The 24,888-nt window shown below is 39.0% G+C and overlaps 1 protein-coding gene across 6 annotated transcripts in view; it reads left to right on the top strand.

The window, feature by feature from the left end:
- Window positions 1–24,888, top strand: part of LOC127809667 (sodium/hydrogen exchanger 7) — a 156,853-nt gene that overhangs the window by 17,258 nt on the left and 114,707 nt on the right. For all 6 annotated transcript variants that reach the window (XM_052348650.1, XM_052348655.1, XM_052348651.1 and 3 more), the window contains 4 exons: window positions 5,205–5,257; window positions 5,327–5,392; window positions 6,844–6,888; window positions 15,986–16,041. In XM_052348650.1, the coding sequence (XP_052204610.1) occupies window positions 5,205–5,257; window positions 5,327–5,392; window positions 6,844–6,888; window positions 15,986–16,041 (220 nt within the window). The remainder of the gene's footprint in view (window positions 1–5,204; window positions 5,258–5,326; window positions 5,393–6,843; window positions 6,889–15,985; window positions 16,042–24,888) is intronic.

Raw genomic sequence — 24,888 nt, 5'->3', positions numbered from 1 at the left:
TCTGGTATGACAAGTATTTGGCAATCGGCTGTTTGGTAGAAGATCTCACTCCTTTTCTAGTACCAATAGGGACATCAATATTGGACAAGTCAAATAAGAAAGAATCCAATGGAGTGAGTTTGGAGTTACCTTGAGAAGAAGAAAGACCATTATTCGGAGATGTTGATTGTTTAATTGTTCGAGGAATATTTGGATTGATAGTATTCTTTTGAGTTTGCCTTCTCGTTTAAAATTGAAGCTTCAATTTTGGATTGTTTTGATCCGTTTGTGGTAATTCTCCCCCTGGTTCTAATCCCATCATGTTAGGTACCTGTGAACTAAACACATCATGTTCCTTAATTTTGTGAACATCTGTTTCCTCGAATTGTTTATCAGAGTGGAGTGGAGTGGAGTGCCAATCATGGTTGGAAGAGGATCATGGATTTTTTAAAAAGTATCGTCCTCAACATGAAGATTCAAAAAACTATTTTTTTCCACAATATTCTCTCCCTGAAGATGATTTTTGGAAGGTCGAGTCTTAAGAAAAGACACATCCATACTTATATGAGTTTTTTTGGTCATAGGATGCACTTGTATCCTTTTTTTATTTGGAGCATAGCCCAAAGCATTCAGCAATGCCATTTTGTTGGGGGTTTCACGACAAGTGGATTGATGTAAAATTCCATTTTCTTTCAAAAAACCCCCCAAAGATTCTGGAAAGCTTAGAGAGATTGGAAATTTTGCATATCTTAGCTAATAGAATGTACACCTATTTATACTAAATCATTCATATGCCATGACATAAGGCTAACCCTAAGTCTAGAATACACACACAAGTGTTATCTTTATATACAACTCAACACTCCCATTCAAGCTAGCGCATATATATCATATGCATTAAGCTTGTTACATATATACCTAATTCAAGGACCTTTGAGGGATTTAGTAAAGATAACTGCTAATTGGTCATTGTAAAGGTACAAGCAGAGGTAGTAACTAGGGTAAAACAAAAGAAAGGAATTCGTGAAGTGAAACTGGAATTAGAATGATCAATACACGTATAAACAGAAGAGCTGCTGATTATATACTCAACGACTAAACAAATGAAAGGCATGCAAACATAAGCTGCGAACATAACGCTAGCCGTAGGAAATAAAGCTAGCTAGGACTACCAATTTATAACAGTACAATATAATTACAAAAAGGTGAAAATGCAACATAAAGAAGTGTTGGAAGATAAAGAAGAGATGGGCTCTAGATAAGGGCTATCAATAGCAATTATTTATCAAAACTAATCTGTAAATTAGTGTTTAAATATTGTAAAATCTATTCCTAGAAAATAGGAGATAAGTAGGAGTTGTTTTGGGAGATTATTTAGGAGATTTATTGTATATATATTTCCTTAGACTAATGAAGCAATATACGGTGGAATCAATTATTGTTCCATACGAATTTCAACATGGTATCAGAGCTTGATACCTATGCCTTTCAAGCGCTTGAACTCTAGGTCATATCGGACGCTTCCGATCGCGATATGGCAGAAAATCCATCAGATGGCGGCGAGAATAATATATAACATCGATAACTCTTTTGAAGGCGAGAGTAGGCAAGGAAAATACACTTGATGGACCGAGCAGACAATTTATCTTGACCTGGAGACAGGTTATGGACAAAGCAGGTGCAACCAAAGACACGGGGAAGAAGAATATATAATGGTTGATCAGGAAACAAGAGAGGTTGAGGAATCTGGTGCTGAAGAACTGAGGAGGGCATCCTGTTAATGAGATAGCAAGCAATGAGGACAGCTTCAGCCCAAAAGCGAAAGGAGACATGATGATGTAGAAGAAGAGTGCGAGCAATTTCAATTAAATGTCTATTTTTACGCTCAACAACCCCATTCTGCTGTGGAGTATAGGCACAAGACGACTAATGCAAGATTCCCTGAGAAGACATAAAGGTAGTAAAAGGAATACAAAAATACTCAGGGGCATTGTTACTGCACAATACTTGAATAGAGGTATGAAATTGCGTTTTGATTTCAGCACAAAAGGATTCAAAAATTGAGAATAACTTAGAACGATTTTTCATTAAATATAACCATGTATAATGAGAATAATTGTCGATAAACGTTACAAAATATTGAAAACCCAAAACAGACATGATACGACTAGGACCCCAGATATCGGAATGAACTAAAGCAAACGGCGGCACAACCCAATTATTGACACACTTTGGAAAAGAAGTGCAAGACTGTTTTTCAAGTTGACAAGACTCACAATGAAAAGTTGACAAATTAGACAAACTGGGGATTATCTTCTGAAACTTAGCCAAACTAGGATGTCCCAAACGATTGTGGAGAAGAGCAGGAGACTCAGTCACCGAGCAAGCAACAGGAGATGCAGGGAGGTTGAGATGATAGAGACCCTGCGACTCACATCCAACGCCAATCATCTGTCCCGTATCGCGATCCTGGATAGTAACAGAATGATCATCAAAGGTGATAGAACAATTTAAGGCATGCGTGAGTTTACTAACAGAGATAAGATTAAAGGGACAATGAGGAAGATAAATGACAGAATCTAAAGGTAGAGAAGGTAAGGGTTTGGTAGTGCTAACAGCTTTAGCAACCGTTTTGGACCCATTGGCGAATGTTACAGAAGGTAAAGAAATAGAATTAGTAAAATGAGAAAACAAATGGGGATTACTAGATATATGGTTAGAAGCACCTGAGTCCAGGACCCATGGTCCTAAAGAGGATGACTGAGCGAGACAGGCAGTGGAATCACTAGAGTGGGCGATAGAAACAACTGTGGATGAGGATTGCTTAGACGTCTTATACTTGAGATACTCATCGTAGTCAGCCCCAATGAGAAGAATAGATTGCGGTGGACGACCATCAAAGGACTCAGATCGAGAACCATCAGCATGAGCAACATTAACACGAGGAGGGCGGCCATGCAACTTATAACACTGTTCCTTAGTATGCCCCACTTGTGATAGTAGTTACACTTGGGGCGTTTGCCCCGATTACCACGATTTCCTCCCTGTTCGCCACTACTCTGAACTTGTGAAGCCATAACCGAATGATCATCTGCGGAAGAGGGAGGCACTGTAGTCTATAGGAACAGATGAAACCCGAAGAAGACAAGAATACACTTCATCCATAGTAGGTACAATAGGACTAGCAAGAATCTGATCACGAATAGGAGTAAGCTCAGGACCAATGGTAGCAAGAGTACACACCATGAAGAACTTATCTCGTTGAGCTAGATTCTCTACAGCGGTCTTACCAGCAGGTAACAAAGAGTTAAATTCAGCTTTAATAGAGGCCATTCAACCAAGAAAATTAGGAAGAGTTAGACCCTGCTATAGTAAACTGAGCAGATTAGACACCATCGAATACAGGCGTTGAATGTCATTAGTGTATAAGTCCTTGTCCTAAGCCCACAATTCATAGCACGTGATATAGTTAGTATAGATCGGATGAAGAGAAGGATCAATTGATTGCCACAAGAGACTGCATAACAGAGCATCAGCTCTTTACCACTCAGTTTTATCCGTGGTCACATTCTCAGCCTTGGTAGTTAGATGATCCTGTAAACCTTGACCCATACACCATAGTTCAACTGCCTTGGACCAAGAGATATAATTGGAGCTGCCCATCAACTTCTCAGTAGCAATGACTGGAGAGGGAGATAGAATACCAGAGAAGGAGCTAGATTTACTTGTACCAGCCATGTTGGACAAAAGGGAGCCCTACAAGATCAACAAATCTGAAACAAAAGGGGTTAAATAACCCAAAAAGAAAGGTTGGATGATCTAACATAGAGAATGAAGCGTGGAGGCGCACTGGAGCGACGGCGGATGCCGGTGGGGACTGATGGTAGCGGATGGCGACGAAACCACCGGGATTGGGATGGACTGAAGGAGGCAAGTCCAATGGTGAAGACGACGTTGCAATTGGAGCACTAGAGAGAGAGATCAGAGCAAAAATGTCTCCGTGAACAGTGTGAGAGAGGCAACGCGTGGCGGTGGCAATGGCGGTGGGTCTCCGAGGGTTGACAGATTGGAGGCCGGCGAACACAATGGCGGCGGCTGTGTGCGTGATTGGTGGCTGGATAGTGGAGAACCGTTGTAGACTAGTAGCGCGGGCGGCGGGAACGTAGTGGGCGGCGGTGGGATGACCTATGTTGCACGGAAACTTCTCGGAGGAGTCGTTTCTCCGTTTTCGAAACGTTTCTCGTTCCCGTTTCAGATGCTTTTTATGCCTATTTTTTTGAAGAATATCCGTTTCAGCGTTTCCGTTTTGTATTAGAAACGTTTCCCGTTTCTTTTTCCGTGCAACATAGGGCACGATAGGCTATGGCGGTCGGCGGCAATGTGATCGACGGTGGTTGTAGGTGATGTGGTCGGCGGCGGTGGCGATTTGTATGGCTGCAGCTAGGGTTTATATTTTGGCTTTGATACCATGTGAAGCTTAGGAAGAAAACCCTAGCTTTTAATATGTATATTCAATTAATTAAAGTCATAAACTATACACCTATATATATATATATATATAAAATACTAAACGGGCCATGGGCCACGGGCTTCTAACATAAGATTAACCCTAGGTGTATTGTATAAATATAACCATATAACTCAACAATATCCATGCCCAACATTGTTGGCTCGGCTTGGTAGTTGAGAAGAGTTTTTGATATTCAAGCTGTTTTGATGCAATGAGGATTCAAGGGTTTAATTGGTGAGAAATTGTTTAGTCTTCCTTTTGAAGTTGAATGTAAGGGAACATGTTGCTTTATGGTAGATTGTTTTTGCATACATCTGTCTAGAAGCAGTCTAACTGGAGGTTGAATGTTGCTAGTTTCATTTTGCTGCTGTTTTTATCTTTCATTTTCTATGTTCACTATTGTCTCAAGGTACAAATTTTTCCACTTTGTGATGGCACCAAGTCACCACACTTGGTCTCAGCCAACTATGTCAAGGATACACTTGCAACCATAAATGCGCACACACATCACACAGAAATTCAGGTCAACACCCTGCTTTATTACTTTAAGCCACGAAGCACAAAGGATGTGCCAGTCTCTCTAACTAGCCACAATGTGCATTCAGGGGCTATTTTTAGCCATGCTTCAGCATGACTTTGGCAGTTTGGCTACTAAAGCGATTCATTTAAACATATGTTCAATACAATAACATAATTTTCCCTCCTGATGTGGTAGGCTCAAGAAGGTGCTGATGTTTCTGGTGTTCTGGCAGTGATGACTTTGGGGATGTAAGTTGAATTGAGTTATAGAGTTTTGCATTTAGCCAATAGCTTCTTGATACCAATATGCATGGGCAGGTTCTATGCTGCATTTGCTAGGACTGCTTTTAAGGGTGATGGTCAACAAAGCTTGCATCATTTTTGGTATGTGTCTCTTTTCTTTTTTTGTAGCCTTTCTGAAAATTGAATTCATAAGTTCAAGTGATTTTAAGATCATTAGAGGAGATTAAAGCAATAAAACCGACATTTTTCAGTACCAGAAGAGGATCTGTCATTTTGTCTTTAAGTTGTTCAAAAACTTTAAATATGAAAAAGTACAGAGTGCAATGGTAGAGGTTTAAAAGATTAAAATGTGTCACAATAATTGAAGCAACATGGTGGACAACTGATACATATGGAACCTGAGTGCTAGGAGAAAACCATGGATGACCTGATACCTAGGAAGAATACAGTTATACACTTTCTTACGCCACACAAGATGATAGGAAGAATACACTTTGGAGAATGAGAGAGCACTTATACACAGACCACTTGAAGGATCAAAATCTCTATCAGGATTTTCTCCCCAAATAATTTCTCCATTCAAGAAATCCTCCAAGGTGCTGAATTCTTGAATCTGATTTGTGGCTCCAATCCTAGAGTGGGTTTGAACAGCCATTGTGAAACAGATTCTGAGATTGTTTTGTCAATCCGAATTGTGCTAACATATTTTCTATCTTTACATGACGAATAAATCACAATCCAGAGCCAAGTTTAGTTTTTGAATTGGCAACACTAGATCCTAATAAAATATAGTTGCCGTTACTTCAAAACTTTGATACCGAAGTAAATAAAGAAGAGTGGTGGAAAGAAAGAGGAACTAATGTGAAATAGTGCTACTTTTCACAAGTAATGTGACATCAATTCTCTAATACTAACCTGCTTACAGGTAGAAACAATGAATCTTTCATAAGTGGTTGTGCTATTATAGATCTTTTCATAGTGGTTTTAATTATTTGACTCAACCATGCAAGAAAAGGATAGACAATTTCTATTAATTGAATCATGCTGAATTCTGGAATTTTACTCTTCTATGGTTTATTGCTTCACACAAAAATACCAAACTAAAGGCATCAACAATAATTGTTTCACAATGAATACTGATGGTGGACAAAGCAAGGGAATTCTCTCAATTCTTAGAATTCTTAAAGCTCTCGGGCTGTGGCTCTTACATCTTTATTTTTAGGATTAAAGATGGAAAAATGTCAAACTAAACATGTAAAAACTAAGCTAAGCTCAACAAATGAGCCACAATTTCCCCCTAAAATACTCTATACTGAAGTGCTAAATGATAGAGTTCCTGCCAGATGAATGGTGCTCATGGCAAAGTGTTCTTCTCTAGAGCCCAGCCAAGTCTAGCTCGCTGAAACCTTGTTGTGTTAGTGTTTTCTAGTGCTTTTCAGCAGAATCATCTGGAAGAAAAAAGTAGTAAAAATAACTGGTCTTGGGACTCTTTTTCCAAGTTGCGACTTGTTTAATTTATAAACAATCTATCTATCATGCACATCATGTTTTGTTCATTAACTGAGGAAGTTTCTCTTATTCCTTATTTTCAGGGAAATGGTTGCCTATATTGCTAATACTTTGATTTTTATCTTAAGGTATGTGCTTAAGTATTTCATTTTTTTTTGACAACTGATGCTTAAATACAGCTCTTTCAGTTCATATAATTATATTTCAAGAAAACCTTTTTTAGGGTAATTACTTATTTAAGGATCAGATCAGAAACTAGATGACGGTGCATAGAGATGGTTGGAGAGTTAGAATTCATTTAACTAGATGACCATGCCTTTAATTCCACCTAGTAGGATTAAAGGCTTGCAATTGTTGTTATGGTGTAAGGATTAGAAACTATACATATACAAAGTCTCTCTCCTACCTTCCTTCCCCCCCTTCTCCTCTCTCTTTATGTATACACATGCATATATATATATCCAATTTTGTGTCACAGTTGATATATATGCTTGCATGTATTTACGTGCACTTATATATGAATTCATGTCATATATTTGTGCTAATGAGATCTTTGAAGTCATGAAGTTAATTTCAAGTGTTATTTTTCACTAAATTGCAAGCCATCTTAAGGGTCTATTTGAGGTAGATAATTTTTTAGGATCCTTTGTGAATATTACTTTCATGTGGCATGCTTACATTATGCACACATATCATGGATGCAACTTGTCACATTACACATGAGGCTGCCGTAGAAACATCATGTGTCATGCCAACATAAATGAACCGCAAAAGATGTTGGAAATGTGGAGTTGATTCGATTTATGACACCTACACAGAGCTGGCACAGGGGTCCTATTGCCTGGTCAACGGGTGGGGGTCAAGGGGGCAACGCTCCTTCCGGGGGCTTAGTGGCGGAGCCCCCAAAACCTAAAGAGGCAATAGCATGACCTCTACCCGGGTAGAAAGCTAAATAGGAAGTTATGCCCAAAACCAAATGGAATTGGAAGATTTGTTTATGAAATCCTAAACAAATTAGGAATCTTGTTCAAAGTAGTTGTTCTATTTGCTCTAGTTTTTGTCTATAAATATGTGGGCATAATTTTTGTAATTGTAATCTTCTCAAAATAGTAAAAAACACCTAGTGCGGTCGTGGACGTAAATGTTGTTTGCCAAACTGCATAAATTTGTTTTGTGTGTGGGAGATTCTGTGCCAATTTTTTTTTTTATTGCTTGATTTGTTCCCTAACGAAAGACGCACTTTCCTCAATCTAAACTCTCATTTCTTCAACTTGTCCTCAACTTTTCAGTGGAGCCCCTTCACTTCTTCGGCTCTGCCGCACTTTTCTTTAGCACTTCCCTTTCTCACTTTACACCTGAGAGTCTCTCACTCTAGCTTGCTTGTGCTGGAAATGATAGATTGAGACCATATTTATAGGCATCTCTAAGCTGCTGAAACAGCTGAGTGTGGCAGCCCCATAGGCCGGCATCCTTCTTGTTAAATGCCCAGCTTCCCGCTTCAGCTGAAGTTGCTGCCATCTTTCCCCCCTATTTGTTGCCACTTGTTTCTCCCTTGGTGGCAATTTCCTTGTGTGAAAGCTCATTGTCTTCTAGAAGCCTCTATATAATGCTGAAAGTGTTAGGACCCCAAGGATATAAAAGAAAATATAGTAGGTAGTACTAGATAGTTTTGGTATCTTCTATTTGATTGTATTTTCTGTTTTATTCTGTAACAGAATTACCTACATAGGGGAAGTAGCTATATAAAGCTACCGGAGATGTAAAGAGGGGGTTATGTGAATTGATATCCAAATTTCTGTTCTCTCTCTCGAGCTCCTTTGATATCCCTCCCAAATTCTGTCTGTTATCTCCCTCATGTCTAATTCTCTGTCCATTTTCTCTCCTGTCAGTATTTTCCTCAAAACCCTCTAGGTAAACCCTAGAATCCTGACAAATTGGTATTAGAATGAGGCTGTCCTCGGCTACTGAATTGGATCTGGACGATTCAGGAAGGCAGTTTCTGTTCCGAAGAGGAATTAAGGCAACTTTTGAAGGCAGCTTAGAGTCGCTATAATTCAGGTGGTATCAGAATTCTAATCCAGAGGCAATTCCTTGACCTTTGACTTTTCCAACTACAAAGCAAAGCTAGGCGACTTCTGGCGATCTTAGCAACAAGCATAGTCAGGCGAATTCCGACAATCTAGGCAGCAAAACAAGGCCTGGCAATTCCAATGATCCCTATGAACTTTCAGGAAGCTGCGACACTAACCTCAGACGGAGAATAGCAATTGCGGACGGAACCAGAATCAAGCAGATGGAGTCCCAGTTACAGCAGGTGACTGCGTTTGTGTCGGAAATACAGATTTTAATAGGATCTATGGAAGAGGCGATGGAAAAGAAGTTGGATAATGTAGTCTGTCAGATGCGTGAGTAGGTAGGCAGTCAGATATGCGAGCAGATGCAGAATTTTATGGCAATGTTCTCTAGGCAGAATCAGGTAAGTTGTCACCTAACTGATCCAATTCTTCCTGGACTTGAACCAGCCCCTAGGGCAGTAGACTCCTTGGATTTCGAAATGGAGCCTGCTGTAAGTGGAGAGATTTTTTGAAGAGAGCTCTAGGAAAAAAGCAAGGGATACAGGCTAATCAAAACCAACCTTATTTCCCTATGCCTAAGCTTGATATTCCTTTGTTCGAAGGCCAGAATACACTGTGGTGGATCAGGTGCTGTGAAAAGCTTTTCTCCTTGTATCAAGTACTGGAGCAGCAGAAGATCACTTTAATCTCTGCATATCTAAACGATGTGGCAGATTCCTGGTTCCAAGGCTGGATTGGGCTACAAAATAACTGTAACTGGACAAATTTAGTGAAGGATTTTTGTGCCAGATATGGTGATCGGAACTTGACTGATGTAGTGGAAGAGTTCAACAAGCTGAGACAAGAAAGTACTGTCTAACGATACCAGGTGAAATTTGAGGAACTGAAATTTTTGATGATAAACCTCAATCCTGGCTTAAGCGAGGCCTACTTCGTTTCAAGCTTTATTAGTGGCTTGAATGAAGAGTTGAGGTCAACGGTCAAAATGTTGCAAACTTGCAGCCAAGGTCTATCAAATAGGCTGTGAAAAGTGCAAGATTACGAAAGATGACTATAGAATCCATTATGAAGAAGCATAAGATCCTATCTGAAATTCCTCCTACAATCAGTCCACAATTGGAAGGGACTTCTTGGACTACAACCTCAGAACTGCATCAAGGAAGTCTAAATCCTAGGGTTCAACCAAACCCTAACTCAGCCAAATCTCTTTCAATGGAACAACAGAGACAGTTAGGCTTATGCTACCGATGTGGAGAAAAATTTAATCTAGGCCATCAATGCAGGAAGCAATTATTATACATGGAAGAACTAGAGGATGAAAATGAAGAAGAGCAAGTAGGGATTGGCTAAAGAAATAGGCCTGTTGTTGTAAGTTCTTGGGGTAAGAACTCTCTCAAGAAGGGGAGAATTGTCAGGACCCCAAGGATATAATAGTAAATATAGTTGGTAGTAGTAGATAGTTTTGGTATTTTCTATTTGATTGTATTTTCTATTTTACTCAAAATTACCTAGATAGGGGAAGTAACTATATAAAGCTACTAGAGAAGTAAAGAGGAGATTATGTGAATTGATATCTGAATTTCTGTCCTCTCTCGAGCTCCTCTGATTTCCCTCCCAAATTTTGTTTGTCATCTCCCTCATTTTGTCTAATTCTCCCTCCATTTCTCTCTTGTTCTTGGTATTTTCCTTAAAAACCCCTAGGTAAACCCTAGGAATTATTTGATGATGTTTACTTTAATCCTTGTTTAATTATTCTTAATCCCTTGATTAATCATATATCCAACTCTCTCAAATCTGATCCAAAATTTATAATTTTTATATCATTTGGACCATGGTTACCTAATACACCCCACCCCCCTGAGCACCGCGTTCCAGTACGCGTGTACTAGAACGCGGTGTGTTTGCGTCTTGGAATGCTTAGGGATGCGTCCCAGTTCTCCGGTAATGAAGACTCGGGTCCCTGCTGCCATCTTCTTCCTCTCTCTCTGCACCGATATTGTCTTCTTCCTTTCTCTATGCAACAACCCTTCCTTTCTCTCTACAACAGCTCATGGTTTTTGTCAAGAAGGGGAAGCAGCGACGAGGATCAAACTATATAAGTTCTGAAGAGAGATTTCAGCAAGTTCCCCACCATTCGAGCTTCTCATCTCCAAATAGAGGTGACTACGGAATATGGATGACGATGGACAACAAATCCTTGAAGCTTCTTCAACGATGGAGTACTTCAAGTTGCAGAAGATGAAGATGAGGTTTCCTTCTTCCACTGTGAGGCTTTAAATTGTAGTAGCTGGTGGAGAGCAGTTGGTGGGTCTGCTCTACAGAGAGGCACAACCACCTCTCATGAGTTGTGCTTCACTTTTTGACTTTTTGGCTAAAGTTTTAATTGGAACTCCACATCCATAATTCCCATTGTACTTTCTAGAAATACACATGCGAATTGCACATTAAAATAACATCAAATATAAAGTTTATAAATTAAATAAAAAAGAATAAAATTTATTCTGTAAAATAATATCAAATATAAAATATTGTTTGATGTCTTCATGAATCTTATTGATCTTATTTGATGTCTTCATTGTTTTCAATCTTAAACTCCTAAGTCCTAACTTCTAATCCCAAATCCCACATAAGTTTCATCATTTCTCTATTTTAAGAATTTTAATCATTTGTATTAGTTCCTATTTCCTAATTTATATGGTCAAAAAATCTAAAATATTTTTTAAAAAATTTATATATTCATCGGCGTTCCACTTTGGCGCACCAAAACATAGCATGACCCCAAGTGGCGAACCGATGAAACCTACCCCCCACGTACCGCGTTCCGGGAAAAGTGGCGTACCACGTCCCCGTATCGCGTTCCACGTACCGAGCGTTCCACAAACCAGGTAACTATGATTTGGACCCTCTCACCATGTCTAATAACATGTTAATTCACGAGATGTCATAGTTCCTTCGTCATTATTTCTTTCTCCAAGTCCATAACTTCCATGCACATCTTTATACACATTCCCTTCTCTTCCCACTTTAAGTCACCTCTTATAGTTATTTTCTCTCCTCTAAGTATTTCTTGTACCAACCCTCTAAATTTCCTAGAAGTTTGTCTTTATCTCCTCTCTTAACTCAACCTGTGGTGCATATGTACTAAGGCTATCTCCAACCGCGCTCTCTATTTCACTCTCTATTATATTATAAACAATTCAGTCCATATTCTTTTTGTACCTCGAAAATTGTGCTTACTCCAACCACATTCCCTATTCTACTTTCTATTTGCCTCTCTATTTCATTTATTTATTAATAAACTTCAATTCTAATTCATTTTAACTTATCTATAATTTTTATTACTATAAAAAATTAATTTAATTTTCTAATTTAATAATAAATAATATGCTATTGAATTTTAATATTATTTAATATATTTTTAAAATCAATTTACTAATATTTTTTAAATAAAATTATTTAACCAAAAATTTTCAAATTAATCCCATAATAATAAATACACAATTTTATCAATAATTAAATATGCAAATACACAAAATCAATAATTGCACAAACCCACTGTTGTATGTTTATCTTCTGCCACAATCTCCACCTCCATTGGTTCATCTTTCCCAGCTCCGTCGCTGTTGACTCTGTCTTCTCCGACTATGGGCCTTTTCTTATTTTTCATGTCCGACCACCTAGACCCTCTGTCTCTAAAGCCGACGACAAATTGGTTGTAATCGACAATGGCAAAGGCTATGATGACGACTGTTGTGGGGGCGTGGGCTGTTGAGATGGCCGTTGTGGGGAGAGATGGCAAAGGCTGTGGCGACAAGCTCGATCGCCAAATCTAGCAAGGCGATAGTGGATCACTATAATATGGCGAGGAAAATTGGTGATGACAAGTAGCATTAGAGTGGAGAAATCCCAAAGCCTCCCTAAAAATTTGGCTTGTCAAGTGAAATGGCGACCGGTTGGAGATAGCCTAACAGTATTCATATTATTTTCTCCTATAACAACTTTGGCTTCAATGATCCTATCTCTTATTCTCTTCACATTCAATACCCCATCCTTGAAAGTCTTATCTATAATAATCCCCACTCCATTGTTAGCCCTATCTTTCCTTGAATACCAAAGTTTATCCAGATTTTGCAAACATCTTAGCTTAAACTCCGACCCATCCCATCTCTTGGAGGCATATAATATTGATTTCTCCTAATCATCACACCCCAAACCCTAAACCAGTCTTTCTTCCTTAGCAATTACCAAATATTGTAATATTATTAATAATATGAGTATTTTATTTTTAATATTATTGATCTGTATTCTTAGTTTTATTATAGTAATATTACAAATAAATTATCATTAAAAATATAATGTTTGAAATATCATAAATATTGTATTGGCAGTATTAATTTTATGATAATAATATAATTATTAATATTTTAATATTATAGTAATGTTATCAATAATAATTTATAGCCCTATATAAAAGCTGAAAACATGTCTTCTTTGGCCATTTGGAATATCTTTTTCAATTGTTAGGATTGATATAATTGTATAGCAATAGCACTAATGCCTAAGAGGGGGGTGAATTGGGTTGGTTAAAATTTTGGTTTAAAACTTGAAATTTTGATTATGATGAAGATAGAATTTTGATGCAAGTTAAAAATGATTAGAAGATTGCAAACCACAATTTATGAAACAAAGAGTAAACACAATAGAGTGACACAAGTGATGTATAGTGGTTCAGATTAGACAAGCCTAATCCACTACCTTAACTCCTCACTAAGGATTTTCAAACAAATTACTATAAATCTCCTATCACACTAGATAGGACCTCTAGCACCAAGTTAGGAGAATACAATCCTCTTGCTTAACCAAGCAAGCCCTCTAGCAAAGTTAGGTAAGATATAACCTCCTACTTAAATACAAGTAGGTTCTCTAGCTATATGAGCTAGGAACACAAAGAGTGATACAAGAAAGAAATATCTAAGAGTATGCACTCTTAGTTACAATATAACCTCAAATAGGTGCAAGGCTTGAAGTCTAATTTTACAAAGAAAATACAAAGCCTCGAAACAACGAGAATGAATACACCAATAGAGCACAACAATGGGTAAGCACTTGGGAGCTTGTAGATTGATCACTTGAGTAATTTGAATCCTCCATTTGACTTCTATTTATAGTGTCTTGAGAGCCCATTCGAGAATCTTGTCGTTGGAAGTGGAGGGAGCACTTTGCAATAGTGGACAAACTAGCCATTGGGAGATCTTGCGATAGATGCAAGGAATCGGTCGACAACTTAGTAAAAATTCAAAAATCGGTCGACAGTTTATTTGAAATTGTCGATAGGTGTGTATGCATTTTGTCGATCAATAGATGTAAGTGCATCGGTTAATAGATGCAAGACATGTTTCAGGAACATCAAGGCTGGACATACTATCAGTCGACAATTCATTGAGAAGCGGTCGACAGATGGACCAAAATTAAAGGATCGGTCGACAAATGAAGGCCAAATTTAAGGAGATAAGAGCAAGCATTATGCCAGTCGATAGCCCTAAGGCAAATGATCAATAGCCAGAAGCTTTTCAACCAAAACGGTCAACAGTTTAGGCAAAATTTGCAAAATGGTCGACATGTTCTCTTAATCGGTCGATAGATGGCCTTATTTTTTATTAAAAATGTTTGCTTCATTTTAATCCATTTGACCAACGATTCATTGCAAATTATATATATATAAATATATTTTGGGTTAAAATAAAATTTTGGGTTAAAATAATCCTTCGCTGCCGTTGAAGTCGCCACCATCAACTTTTTTGGTCACGATTCACCTCTATTGCGGCCTCTATCGTCGTCCGCCTCTGTTGTTCCAATCATTGTCGACGCCTTCATCTCTCCCCTTCTCTTTCTTTTTGGGTTTTTTGTTCTCGCTCGTCGTTTCTCTTCTATCGTCGTCTGCCTCCGCCGCTGACGCCTCCATCTCCTTCTCTCTCTCGCCCATCTCCACCGTTCGTTGTTTGCCTCCTCCATCTCCGTCGTTCATTGTTTGCCTCCACCATTCGTCGCAGACACCTCCATCTCCCCCTCTTTCTCTAGGTCTTCTATTAAACTAATATATATAAATATATAATATATTTACTGAAAATGTATTTGAATATAATTTTGGATTAAATATACATATTTTCTAAACAACAACATAAACTAAACAGGAATAAAAATAAATAATATATTTTTGGTTAAAATATATTTTTATGTTATTATTTATTTCTTTATTTACTAAAATATATTTTGGGTTAAAATAATATATTTACTAAAATAATTCATTGCTTCATGTTCTCCACCATTTTTCATTGAATGTTAAATTGATTTTGTGTTTAGATTTCGAAAACCAATTGTCATTTTTTCATCATCAAAGCCAATCACTCAATTAAAACATCAATATAAGAAAATAGTTTCCTATTTTTAACAAGTGAAGGCATTTCCAAATTTTATGTGGAAGAAGAAACTGGAGATGAAGTAGAAAATTGGAGATGGGAAATTGGAAAAATGTTTTCTGTAACTAGCCATTGTCAAATGTGAATATTTCCTTTCTCTCTATTGGTTGCATCAACTTTTTAGCTTATTTACAGAAAAAAAAAAAAAAACTTTTTAGCCATAAAAAAAATAAATAAATGGGGAAATTGAAAGATGTTAAAATGAATATTGTAACATGTGCAATAATGTAGTGTTTCTTAATTAAGTCATACTTATTATATAAGCAGGAGAATCAGGCATTTAATTATGCAAAGAATGCATTCAAAATCATATTATGCTGCACCTTGTTAAAAAGGGGATATAAAAATTCAGGGACATCCTTTGTTTGCTAGTAGTGGAGGCAAGATGCCTGCAATAGTGACTTATGTGGGCAATCTTGTTTAACAGAGTGTGTCTTGGTGCTGCCAAAAAGTGCTCCTTACTAGAGCTTTCAATCTAACATGCTGATGTACTATCATTTACCTCTTCTGCAATATCATGTAGGAGGACAACTTAAATGTGCCATGTTCCATTCCATCTCAGTTAACATTTCTTATGCTTTTCATATGATCAAATAGAGAATTGCCTTTGGAGTATTTTAGTGCCAGCATATATCTTCATACTAAACAATTTTGTTTTCATTTTGCTTTTGCAGTGGTGTTGTTATAGCTGAAGGTGTACTTGGCAATGACAAACTTTTTGAAAACCATGGTATCCTCCAACTTTGAAACTTGCACCTTATACATTAGCATACATATCTTCATTCAACATTTTTTCTCTTCCCATTTTCTTTGATGGTTTACTGTTTAAGCATAATCGTCTCATGTATATGTTTGCTCATAGCTAATTATGGTTTTTATTTAAAGAAAAAAATTTAATCTAGATCTTTTAACTATAGCAAAAATGTAATGGTTAATGAAGAAATTCTCGTAATTCTTCTACCTTTTCAGAATGAATTTACAGCCCTATTTAAGGTGAATCTTGACACCTACATAAGGAAACTAGCAATCAACCTACTAAGGAAGCTAGTTACAAAGAAAATTTGTACAATTGGAAACTACCTAATATGGAGAAAATATCTTACATTCCATATCCATGGATTCCACATCTATTATTTCTTATCTTGAGTAAATCCTTTAATTTATTCAGCCTCTTTCAACACTCCCCCTCAAGCTGGTGAGTGGATATCTTCAATTCCCAACTTGCTAGCAATCTCTTGAAACCTTGAAGTGGGTAAAGCTTTGGTTAAAACATCAGTTAACCGGTTTCATGATGTCACGCGAGGGATAGTAATAAGTCCATTATCAATCTTCTCTTTGATGAAATGCTTGTCCACTTCCACATGCTTCATTCGATCATGTTGAACCGAATTGTATTCTATACTGATAGCTGATTTGTTATCACATTATAGTTTCATTGATCCATTTCATTTAATCATCAAATCTTTTAGAATTATTTTGATCCAAAGGAGTTCACAAACACCAAGAGCCATAGCACAAAATTTTGCTTCTGCACTTGATTTGGCTTCCACATTCTGTTTCTTGCTCCTCCAAGTAACCAATTTTCCTCCTAAGAAAATGCAATAACCTGTGGTTAACCTCCTGTCTGTAAGAGATCCTGCATAATCAGCATCCGTGTATGCCTTTACTATCAAATCACTTACCTTTTTGAACAAAATTTCTTTTCATGGAATAGCTTTCAAGTACCTGAGAATTCTCAGAACTGCTTGTAGATGTTCTTCCTTAGGATCATGCATGAATTGGCTGATTGCTCCCACTGCATAAGTGATGTTAGGTTTGGTGTGTGAGATAAATCAATCTCCCTACCAACCTGTGATATCGTCTTTTATCAACAATTGTTCCCTCCTTACTTTCTTGGCTCATTCTATGATTTGGATCAATAGGAGTATTCATTGGTTTGCACCCAAGGGTACCTGTTTCCTTGAGCATATCAAGGATATACTTCCGTTGAGATATAAATATCCCTTGTTTGGAATATGCCACTTCAATCCCGAGGAAGTATTTCAGTTTCCTTAGCTCTTTTATCTCAAATTCCCAAGCCAATTTTGTTCTCAACTTGAGTTTTTCTTCCTTATCACTTTTGGTAATGTGGGAAAAAGGAAACGGTATTCCTTCTTAATTTTATTGATGTAAATAATAGAATTTATACAAGAAGGTTCCTAAGAATTCTCCTAAGTTTTAGAACTAGATTACATTCCCTACTTTTTAGGACTAGATTACTTACCTTATATCTAGGACTAGATTACAACAATTTAAATATACAACAAATAGATAAAACACAAAATAGATACAAAAGATAAAAGAATAAAATCCTATCTCTATCTTGATTCTCGGCCATAGCTTCTTAATCTCATTCCAACACTCCCCCTTGAGCTGGGGAGTAGATATCAATCATACCCAGCTTGTTGATCATGGCTTCAAATTGGGTATTTGACAAACCTTTTGTAAGAACATTGGCTACTTGATGGTTGGAAGGAATATATGAAATTTTCAATAGACCACTATCCAATTTTTCCTTTAGGAAATGCCTATCAATTTCAATATGCTTAGTTTTTTCATGTTGCATCGGATTGTAGGCTATACTTATAGCTGATTGATTATCTCCCAAGAGTTCAATAGGCCTTTGTATCAGAATTTTCAAATCTTCTAGGATAATCTTTACTCATAAGAGTTCGCATACACCTAGAGCCATAGCTCTAAATTCTACCTCAGCACTAGATCTAGCCACCACCCCTTGCTTTTTCCTCTTCTAGGATATCAAATTTCCTCCTAGGAATACATATTACCCGATTGTAGATCTTCAGTCAACTAGAGAACCACCATAATCAACATCTATATAGCCTTGAAGCTTTAAGTCTGTTCCTAGAGTGAATAAGATCACTTTTCCAGGCGTAGCTTTAAGATAGCATAAAATCTTCCTTACTGCTGCCATATGTTCTTCATTAGGATCATGCATGAACTGGCTGACTAGGCTGACAACAAACGATATGTCAGGCCTAGTATGTGATAGATATATTAATCGCCCTACCAAGCATTAAAATCTCCCTTCGTTCACTTCTTGACCATCCTTATTAGCTTGTAATTTTGTATTGGGATCAACTGGTGTCCTTCCTCCTAATAGTCCTATTTCACCAAGCAAATCCAAGATATATTTTCGTTGTGATAGAAAAATACCTTCCTTTGAGTGTGCTACTTCTATACCTAAGAAGTATCGTAATTAGCCGAGGTCTTTGATTTCAAATTCACGAGCTAAGTTTTGTTTGAGATAGCCTTGTTCAATTGTGTCATTCCTTGTCACCACAATATCATCCACATAGACAAGTAAAACTGTTACCTTTTCTCCTGTATGTTTGATAAATAGGGTGTGGTCTCCTCGGCTTTGGTGGTATCCCATAGAAAGCATGGCCTTTGAAAATCTTCCAAACCATGCACGAGGGGACTGTTTGAGCGCATATAGGGCTTTCTTGAGTTTACAAACCTTATTCTTCTCAGTTCAAAACCTAGAGGGATTTCCATAAAGACCTTTTCCTCTAAATCTCCATGTAAGAAGGCATTTTTGACATCGAATTGTTGCAATTTCCACCCAAATTTAGTTGCCAATGCTATGAGAATTCTTACCGTAGTTATTCTGGCCATAGGAGCAAAAGTTTCTAGATAATCAATATTGTTGAGTTATATGGTTATAGTCTAGGGTTAATCCTATATTAGAGCCCATGGCCCATTGTATTTATATATATATATAGGTGTATAGTCTATGAATTTAATTAAGTGGTATATACATATTAAAAGCTAGGTTTTCTTCCTAAGTTTCACATGGTATCAGAGCCAAAATACAAACCCTAGCTTTTAATACAAACCCTAACAGCCACCATACAAACCCTAGCTATCGTCGCCGCCCACATCACCAATGACCACCGTCGGTCGTGTCGCCACCGAACGCTGCAGCCTGCTGTCCCACTGCCGTTATCACCAACTGCGTTTCCATCGTGCGCGCGCTACTGGTTAGCAGCAGGTCTTCACCGTCCGACCACCGATCACGCACACCACCACCGCCGTTGTGTTTGCTAGCCTTCGATTTGTTGACCCTCGGAGGACCGTCGCCTGTTGTCGCTGCCATGTGTCGCCTTTCTCGCATTGTTCATGGAGACGTTTTTTCTACGATCTCTCTCACTAGTGCTCTGATCGCAACGCCGTCTTCACCATTGGACTCGCCTCCATCAGTCCATCCCACCCCTGGTGGTTTCGTCGCCATCTGCTGGCATCCGCCCCGCCGGTCACCGGCATCCGCCATCTGCCGTCGCTCCAGTGCGCCTGTTCTCTGTGCTGGATCATCCAACCTTTATTTTTTGGCTTATTTAACCCTTTTGTTTCATATATGTTGATCTTGTAGGGCTCTCTTTTGTCCAACATGGCTGGAACTAGTAAATTTGGCACCTTCTCTGGTATTTTTGTCTCCCTCTCCAGCCATTGCTACTGAGAAGTTGATGGGCAGTTCCAATTATATCTCTTGGTCCAAGGTAGTTAAACAATGGTGTATGGGTCAAGGTTTACAGGGATCATCTAACTACTAAGATCAAGAATGTGACCACAAATAAACCTGAGTGGTAGAGAGCTGATGCTCTGTTGTGCAGTCTCTGTGGCAGTCAATTGATCCCTCTCTTCATCCGATCTATACTAACTATACCACGTGCTATGAATTGTGGGCTCAGGCCAAGGCGTTATACACTAATGACATTCAACGCTTGTATTTAGTGGTGTCTAATATGCTCAGTTTACGACAACAGGGTTTGATTCTTCCTGATTTTCTTGGTCGGATGGCCTCTATTAAAGCTGAATTTAACTCCTTGTTACCTGCTGGTAAGACTCCTGCAGAGAATCTAGCTCAGCGGGATAAGTTCTTCATGGTGTGTACTCTTGCTGCCATTGGTCCTGAGCTTGCTCCTATTCGTGATCAGATTCTTGCTAGTCCTATTGTACCTACTATGGATGAAGTGTATTCTTGTTTTCTTTGGGTTTCATCTATTCCTATAGTGCCTCCTCCTTCTGCAAGTGATCATTCAGTCATGGCTTCACAAGTTCAGAGTAGTGGTGAACAGGGAGGAGATCGTGGTAATCGGGGCAAACGCCCCAAGTGTAACTACTGTCACAAGTGGGGGCATACTAAGGAACAGTGTTATAAGTTGCATGGCCGCCCTCCTCGTGTTAATGTTGCTCATGCTGATGGTTCTCGATCTGAGTCATTTGATGGTCATCCATCGCAATCTGTCTTTCTTTCTAGGGCTGACTATGATGAGTATCTCAAGTATAAGACGTCCCAGCAAACCTCATCCATAGTTGCTTCTGTCTCCCACTTTGGTGATTCCACTGCCTGTCTCGCTTAGTCATCCTCTTTGGGACCATGGGTCCTGGACTCAGGTGCTTCTAACCATATCTCTGGTAATCCCCATTTGTTCTCTCATTTTACTAATTCTATTTCTTTACCTTCTGTAACATTAGCCAAGGGGTCCAAAGCGGTTGCTAAAGCTATTAGCACTGCCAAACCCTTACCTTCTCTGGCTTTGGATTCTGTCTTTTATCTTCCTCATTGTCCCTTTAATCTTGTCTCTGTTAGTAAACTTACGCGTGCCTTAAATTGTTCTATCACCTTTGATAATCATTCTGTTACTATCCAAGATTACGGTACGGGACAGATGATTGGCATCGGATGTGAGTCGCAGGTTCTCTATCATCTCAACCTTCCTGTGCATCACCTATTGCTTGCTTGGTGACTGAGTCTCCTGCTCTTCTCCACAATCGTTTAGGACATTCTAGTTTGGGCTAAGTTTCAGAAGATGGTCCCCAGTTTATCTAGTTTGTCGTCTTTTCATTGTGAGTCTTGTCAACTTGGAAAACAGTCTCGTATTTCTTTTCCAATGTGTGTCAATAATTGGGCTATGTCCCCATTTGCTTTAGTTCATTCCGATGTCTGGGGTCCTAGTCGCATCGTGTCTGTTTTGGGTTTTCAATATTTTGTAACATTTATCGACGATTATTCTCATTGCACATAGTTATATTTAATGAAAAATCGTTCTGAGTTATTCTCAATCTTTAAATCCTTTTGTGCTGAAATCAAAACGCAATTTCATACCTCTGTCCAAGTATTGCGCAATGACAATGCCCCTGAGTATTTTTCTATTCCCTTTACTACCTTTATGTCTTTTCAAGGGATCTTGCATCTGTCGTCTTGTGCATATACACCACAGTAGAATGGGGTTGCTGAGCATAAAAAAGACATTTGATTGAAAATGCTCGCACTCTTCTTTTACATCATCATGTCCCTTTTTCGCTTTTGGACTGAAACTATCCTTATTGCTTGCTATCTCATTAACAGGATGCCCTCCTCGGTTCTTCAACACCAGATTCCTCACTCTCTCTTGTTTCCTGATCAACCATTATATATTCTTCCTCCTTGTGTATTTGGTTGCACCTGCTTTGTCCATAACCTGTCTCCCAGTCAAGATAAATTGTCTACTCTGTCCATCAAGTGCATTTTTCTTGGTAACTCTCGCCTTCAGAAGGTTATCGGTGTTATTCTCCTGACATCCGCCGCTATTTTCTTTCGGCGGATGTTACCTTCTTTGAGTCGTCTCCTTTCTACTCTTCGCCTCATTCCGAGTGTCAAGCCATTTTTGAGGCAATCCCTCTTCTCGCGAGCCCTCCTGCTCCTATTCTCCCTGTTCCTTCTTCTACCCCATTGTAGGTTTATCATCGGCGTCATCGGCCTCGGTCTCATCCCGGTGGAGATGTTGTTCCTACGCCTTCTCCCGTATCTCCTACTACTTCAGCGACTCCTGCTCCAGTCTCTCCACCTGCCGTGGTCCTGCCTTCTGAGGATCTGCTTCCTATTACCCTTCGGAAAGGTACCCGTTCTTCTCGCAATCCTCACCCCATTTATAATTTTCTTAGCTATCACTGTCTCGTCTCCTTTTTGTGCTTTTGTGTCTTCCTTATCCTTTGTTTCAGTACCTAAAACTGTTAGTGAGGCACTTTCTGATCCGAGGTGGCGACAAGCAATGGTGGATGAGATGATTGCTTTGCATTCCAATGGTACTTGGGATTTGGTTCCTTTACCCCCAGGGAAATCTCTTGTCGGTTGTTGGTAGATCTATATTGTCAAGGTGGGTCCTGATGGGTAGGTTGATCGCCTTAAGGCCCGTTTGGTTGCCAAAGGGTATACTCAGATTTATAACCTTGACTATGGTGACACTTTTTCCCCTGTTGCTAAGATGTCCTTTGTGCGTTTGTTTCTCTCTATAGCAGCTATGTGCCACTGCCCATTGTATCAACTGGACGTTAAGAATGCCTTCTTACATGGTGAGCTTCAGGAGGAGATTTATATGGAGTAACGTCCTGGGTTTGTTGCTCAGGGGGTGTAATACCCAAGAACTTTTGGTAATTAAGAAATGAATATTTTATTAGAAAAATGAGATTTGAGGAAAATAGGTATCAGAATAGCCTTAGAAATTGACCAAATCGACTGCAGGGAGTACCTTAGAGCCGAGATGCCTAAAGAAAATGATATAATAGTGTCGAGTATTTCAAGGAATGATTTATGGCATCGAAAGAAAATGGATCAGAAATAGTTTTCGATACAGCTAAAAATGTAGTTGCGGGATAGGCTGTAAAACCGAATTATTGTAGGGGGCTTCAGGAAAGACAACGGAATCCCGAGGGTATATTTGGTATGTAGAGCAACCCTTCAGTGGTTTTTGGAAGAAACGAATGGGTTTGCGGCCAAAATAAAGATTCGGGCCAAAGTGCAATTTACCGAATTCATAGAAGGGAGGTCAAGATGACGACTTTTTGGAATCTTCAAGGGGGAAATGGAAGTTTTAGGACTTGAGGGATGTATTGGCAATTATGGAAAGTTCAAGGGCTTTGTGAAAATAGGCCAAGGCATAAGAGACAAAACAGGTGGGGTGAAAGTGCAATATTTCAAACTTGTGGAGGGAACCAATCTGCCATGGACGACCAGCAGCTGCAAGTCGCCAACCAGCGCCTACCGATAGTTGGGAACTGGAGCAAATGGGTCGGGGATGCATCAGGGTCAGGTCTGGGCAGACAATCGAGCACGAGGCGGCCGGATTTTGAAGATATCCGACTGGAAGTTTGGCTGAATTTTTGGAAGCTCTGCAAGTCATGATGTGGTTGGTTTTTGAAGCAAATAGGTTGATCCAGGGGCGGTAGAAGCCTCAGAGGGGTCGGGTTAGCAAGCCTTAAGCGTTTGGAAGCTCGGGTTGCCTATAAATAGGAAGTGACCGAATGCTTTGGAAAATTAATTTGTTAGATCTGTGAGTTTGTGAATAAATTGGGAGAATTGGATAAGAGGCTTTTGTTGCCCATGTCCTAAGCTTCATTTCTGTGAAATTTGAGCCATTTTGGTTGAGAGATGAGTGAGATCCGAAGCCTCGTCGGAAAAATGAGCTTCACGGGGAAAATAGCTTCAAGCAGTCTGAAAATGGCTCGGTTTGTGGGATTTTATGCTATTATCTTGTAGAGGGCAAAAAGACGAAGCCATAGGTTCAAACAGGGGGTCAATTTGAGTTCGGATGAAGGAGATATGGGCCAAAAACTAGAGGCGTCGCAAGCTGGCCTGGAATCTGGAGGTTGAAGACGACTGGGGCGTGTGGGACACTGCGCCAGCTAGGCCCCGCGAGTGGGCGCGTGTGGAGCAACTTGTTTGGGCGAGTGAGGGTGCGTCTGGACTCCAAAAATTGTGAATTTTTTTTCTAAATTCCTCTAAATTCAAGCTCTAAAGGCCTGTGCAATTAGATTTGGATTTGGACTCCTCTATGTCTCGGTTTTAGCATCAAAGAGCCTTGTTTTGCGTGAAAACGCGGCATTCGGGTAAGTCTAGTATTTTTCTCTTGAAGTTCATAGGTTATTATGATTTGTTGTGAAGAAAGATTGGAGAAAATAGCTTTGGAGGGATTTATTTGGATTTTTAAGGGAAAAAAATTGAAGAAAAATGGAGAAAATGTGAGAAAAATGGGTTTTTGATTATTATATGTTGATTAGGGTGCCTTGAGGATTAAAGTGATATGATTTGTGCAACTTTTGAGCTTGGCACGGAAATCGAGGTTGGGCACGCTAATCGAGGCAATGCGCATTTTTCAAAGTATCCTGAATTTTGTCAAAGGTGAGAGTTCTAACCCCAAAAATTGGTTTATTCAAAGTGGTTCTTCTCTTATAAACTTGATTTGATCCATGCAAATGTTTTGCTGCATGTGAATGGTTTTAACCTATGATGGTTGATTTTATACGGGTTTGTCCCGAGATGGTTTATGTATGTGCATTGAATTTTGTGCAATAAATTATGTATATGAAATGTTGTTTATGCATCGAGTTATGTTTTGTGGCATTGGCATGTTTTTATGGGATGTCAACCTGGGGATGTTGCCCCGATAGTGTAGTCGCAATTCCCCAAGTGTGTTTATTGGACAGAGGTATCTCAGGTTGTGTGCTGGGATGATCGCCTCGGTTTTCATGCTGGGCTTGG

This window comes from Diospyros lotus, chromosome 9 (genome assembly GCF_014633365.1).
Source record: "Diospyros lotus cultivar Yz01 chromosome 9, ASM1463336v1, whole genome shotgun sequence".
In the NCBI taxonomy this organism is placed as follows: Eukaryota; Viridiplantae; Streptophyta; class Magnoliopsida; order Ericales; family Ebenaceae; genus Diospyros; species Diospyros lotus.
The sequence above is the reverse complement of the archived record's forward strand: the minus strand, read 5'-3'. Positions and strand labels throughout refer to the sequence as shown.